We start from the raw sequence: 4,775 nt of genomic DNA, 5'->3' as shown, positions 1-4,775 counted from the left end.
TTTTTTTTTTTTTTTTTTGAGTTGGAGTCTCTCTCTGTCACCCAGACTGGAGTGCAGTGGAACGCTCCCAGCCACCGCAGCCTCGACCTGCTGGGCTCCGGCGATCCTTCCACCTCAGCCTTCTAAGTAGCCAGAACTACAGGCACGCACTACCATGCCCTGCTAGTTTTTGATTTATTGTAGAGATGAGGTCTCGCTAAGTTGCCCAGGTGGGTCTCGAACCCATGAGCTCAGACAATCCTCTCGCCTTGGTCTCCCGCATTAGGTTTTTAAAAAATTCCTGACCACACATGGTGGCTTACACCTGTAATCCCAGCGCTTGAGGGAGAATCACTTGAGCCCAAGAGTTTAAGACCAGCCTAAGTGATATGGCAAGACCTTGTCTCTACAAAAAAAAATCAAAAAATTAATCAAGTGTGGTGGTGCCCGCCTGTAGTCCCAGCTACTCGAGAGGCTGAGGTGGAAGGATCCCCTAAGCCCAAGAGATCGAGGCTGTGGTGAGCTGTGATCGTGCCACTGCACTCTAGCCTGGGCGACAAAGTAAGACCCTGATGCTAAACAAATAAATAACCTCCCCCAAGGACTTTAATGAACAGGCAAGAGTGAGAATTCCCTTCTCTAAGCTTCCAGAAGACAGAGGTGGTCTCCTTGGAGCCTAGAACACATGCCTGTCAGCCGGGTGCAGTGGCTCACACCTGTTATCCCAGCACTTTGGGAGACAGAAGCAAGAGGATTGCCTGAGCCCAGGGGTTGGAGACCAGCCTGGGCAATGTGGCAAGACCTCGTCTCTACAATAAATCAAAAATTTAGCCAGGCATGGTGGCGCACACCTGTGGTTCCAGCTCATTGGAAGGCTGAGGCGGAAGGATCACCGGAGCCCAGCAGGTCGAGGCTGCAGTGGCCATGAGCATGTCACTGCACACTCCAGCCTGGGCAACAGAGAGACACTCTGACTCAAAAAAAAAAAAACAGTGCCATTAGCCAGGCGTGGTAGTGCGCGCCTGTAGTTCCAGCTCCTCGGAAGTCTGAGGCAGGAGGATCGCCGGAACCCGGCAGGTCGAGGCTGCGGTGGCCGGGGACGACCCCTGCACTCCGGTCTGGGCGACGGAGTGAGACTCCGACTCAAACCCAAAAAAAGTGCCCATCAGCTCCACCTGTGTGTTCCCCCCTCCCGCCCTTGGGAGGCGCTCTGTCAGGACTAGGCGCCCAGGTCCCTCATGCCCCCTCCCTGTCCTCAGGAGTGCCACCGGGGAGGCGTGGCACAACATCATGCTGTCCTGCCTCAGCGGGAAACCATGTGACAAGAACTCGGGCATCCTGACTCGGGAGTGCGGCAATGAATTTGCCTATTTTTACTTCGTCTCCTTCATCTTCCTCTGCTCGTTCCTGGTGAGTCTGTGGACTCGGTGGCCGGGGATTGGGGGGGTCTCCAGACCTGGCTTCCTCTGGGCGAACGGGTTTCTCCAGAGTGTGACTGTGTGCAAGGCTTGTCTCCTCCCTCCAGCTTTGTCTCATTGTATCTCCTTGTCTCCATCCATGTCGGTCTCTCCCCCATCTCCACCCGATCCGGCTGTCTCTGGGCCTCTTTATGTGAGTGTCTCTCCCCTCTGCCCCCTCTCTGCACCTGGGGCTGGGCGAACCCGAGCCTCTCCGCCGCAGCACGGTTGATGTGTGAGGAGGGATGCTTCTCTGGGCGGGGACCATCCTGTGCACTGCCGGGGATAGCACAGCTCTCTGGCTCCCACCCACTAGATGCCGACATACACCACCCCTTCTCTCAGCTATGACAACCAGAAATGTCCCCAGACACCGCCAAACATCCCCTAGGGAAGGCCAGGGTCTCCCCCATAGGAGGCCCAGGGAAATATCTCGCTTTGGCCTTGTTGGGGACAGATCTTTGTCTCTGTGTCTCTCTGTCTCTGTCTCTCCCTCATCTCGACTGGATCTGGCCATCTCTGGGCCTCCTCACAGGAGTGTCTCTCCTCTCTGCCCCGGCCCTCTCTGTCTCCCTCTCTCCCTCTGGGCCTCTGTCTGTGTGCCTGGGTGTGTCTGTCTGTCTCCTGCTCTTCTCTCTCCATCACTCTTCCCTCCAACTCCCTCTCGGCCCTGGGGGGTCCCCACAGATGCTGAACCTCTTTGTCGCTGTCATCATGGACAACTTTGAGTACCTCACCAGAGACTCCTCCATCCTGGGCCCCCACCACCTGGACGAGTACGTGCGTGTCTGGGCCGAGTATGACCCCGCAGCTTGGTAAGGAGTCGCCCGAGACCTCCAACACCACACCCGCCTCCCTGGAGCCACAAAGCAGGCTAGGACAGGCCCCATACCCTGGGGCACTGAGACCCTGGAGTCCCAGCAGGGGTCTCACAGGGATCCGTCCAGAGGAAAGAGACGAGACGAGAGTCCTCACTCTTGTACACTCCAGATTAAAACACCTGGAGTGGCCCAGCACAGTAGCTTATGCCTGTAACCCCAGCATTTTGGGAGGCTGAGGGGGAGGATTGCTTGAGGCCAGGAGTTTGAGACCAGCTTGGGCAACATAGTGAAACTTCATCTCTTAAATAAATAAACCCTTCCCAAACCCCAGACTTTTTGGGAAATGAGAACGTCAACCACGAGTTCTGCAGAGCCCCCCATTACAAGGCTCTCCTCTCTCTCTCACTGGGCCACCTCCAGGTGGTGAGGACAGGTTAACCTCACCCCGGGGAGGAAGCAGAAGCCTCAGCTCTTTTGGGAGCGTGGGGAGGGGGCTGACCTGCCCTTGGCAGACAGGATTGACTGCAAGATTGGAATGACAGAACCCAGCTCCCACCGAGACCTGCCTCCCAAACCTTGGAGTGGGTAGTCACACCGCAGAGCCTCAGGGGTCTTGCATCTTCCTGGCCAGAGAGGGCATGAGCTCTCCCATCTGGGCAGATGTGGTGCCCCTCCTTGACAGGGATCAGAGGGCTGGCTCCACCCGTGCGTGTATATTGCACACCCACTTAGCACAAAGCCCTTGAAAAGGACACTCAGCGGCCCCAATCAGATGCCCAGAGCCCACCAACTGCTCCTTGTGAGTTCTAGCCCAAGCTGTGCTCGGGACCTGAAGAGGCACCGCTGGGGGCCCTCGGAAGCCAAAGTCCCATCTTCTGCTGGCCTCAGCACTGGAGGAGGGCCTCACCAGAATTGCAGGGAGAAGGTGGTCTCTGGTATTCCTGTATCCCCTGACTAGCACTCCATGAGACCCAAAGAGCCACAGGTCTGGGGTGTGGTTTTCGACTGGCTCCTAACTCTTCCTCTTTTGATTTTAGGTCACGGCAGTCGGATGCTACCCCTCTGCCCTCGATCCCACGAGCCCCCTGCCCCAGGGTAGCCCCTGTAGATTGTGGTGGAGGCAGATGCAGAGAGAACCCTGGGGAGGTCAGCCCAGTCCAGAGCTCCCGGCACACCCTGATTGGAGCCCTCTGCCCCTGGGTCTGCAGGTGTCTGGGAACACACCAGGGACCCTCACTTGCCCTGGGTCTCTCCCCTCCCCTCAAGCCAGGGGACCCCAGCCTCCAGCATCACAACTGCACCGTGTGCCTAGGAGCCAGCATGAAGCACCCTGAGCTCATGTCTCCACTAACCCCGTTTCTTTCCTTTCAGCGGTCGGATTCATTATAAGGATATGTACAGTTTATTGCGAGTAATATCTCCCCCCCTCGGCTTAGGCAAGAAATGTCCTCATAGGGTTGCTTGCAAGGTTTGATTTCCACTAAAACCTGCTAGCATCCATGGAATGAGTGTGGCTTGGGGTTCTCCAATATATATATTTCATATATATATATATATCTATAAAACAGAGCCATCTCTCCCTCTTGCATTAAACTAGAAACCTCTCCTAGCCAACAGAATGCAGTCATGTAGACTCGATTAAGCATGGAACATATCTTTACCTTCCCTCCAGCGTTCAGCCATCTCTGCTTGCTCTTAGCTGAAGCTGCTCATCCCGGGGTCTCAACGGCACCCCAAATCAGACACATCCCTGTGGGGATTGTAACTTTGCATTGTTCTCCCCCCCCACCATTCACCTCCACTCTCTGTCCCTCCACCTCGGCCCTCCTCCCCCTGCCCCAGCCTCTCCCCCCACCTAGGCCCCCTCAGAGACCAGCCTCAGCCAAACCAGAGAACTTGACCCAGCCTTAAAAATGACCAACCACGTGGCTGGGCACGGTGGCTCGTGCCTGTAATCCCAGCATTTTGGGAGGCCGAGGTGGGAGGATTGCTTGATACCAGGAGTTCGAGACCAGCTTGGACAACATAGCGAGACACCGTCTCTAATATGAAATGAAATAAATTTTTCTAAATGACCATGATCATGGCCGGGTGCGGTGGCTCACATCTGTAATCCCAGCACTTTGGGAGGCCGAGGCGGGAGGATTGCCTGAGGCCAAGAGTTCGAGACCAGCCTGGACAAGATAGCAAGACCCCATCTCTACAAGAAAAAGATAATAAATTGTTTTAAATGACCATGAACGAAAGCACAGCTCCCACCAGGTCCTCCGAAGCCAGGATCCCCTGCCCTCTGCCTTCTACCAGAACCATAGCTCAAGAGTCCAAGCTGAATCTGACTTTTCTCTTTTCTCTCTCTCTCCCTGCTCCTGAGCAGTGAAATAATCTTTTTTTATTGCCTTTTCTTCCGTTTTTGTTTTTCTCCTCATTTCCGTTTATTTGAAACACCTCTTTTCTTGTCCTCTGCATCTTTCTCTCCCTATTTTTCGGCTCGTGTGTTTTTTTTTTCTTCCTCTTTCTT

General features: G+C 55.0%; 1 protein-coding gene across 1 annotated transcript in view; it reads left to right on the top strand.

Annotated features, from left to right (window-relative positions):
• The window catches only part of CACNA1A (calcium voltage-gated channel subunit alpha1 A), a gene marked incomplete at both ends in the record, with an annotated part of 213,447 nt that overhangs the window by 190,219 nt on the left and 18,453 nt on the right, over window positions 1-4,775 (top strand). Inside the window, 2 exons of the mRNA XM_021708598.1 lie at window positions 1,239-1,389; window positions 2,124-2,251. Of these exons, the coding sequence (XP_021564273.1) occupies window positions 1,239-1,389; window positions 2,124-2,251 (279 nt within the window). The remainder of the gene's footprint in view (window positions 1-1,238; window positions 1,390-2,123; window positions 2,252-4,775) is intronic.

The sequence above is a fragment of the Carlito syrichta genome, unplaced genomic scaffold (assembly GCF_000164805.1).
Source record: "Carlito syrichta isolate Samal-C Ts95f unplaced genomic scaffold, Tarsius_syrichta-2.0.1 Scaffold143017, whole genome shotgun sequence".
Classification (NCBI taxonomy): Eukaryota; Metazoa; Chordata; class Mammalia; order Primates; family Tarsiidae; genus Carlito; species Carlito syrichta.
The sequence above is the reverse complement of the archived record's forward strand: the minus strand, read 5'-3'. Positions and strand labels throughout refer to the sequence as shown.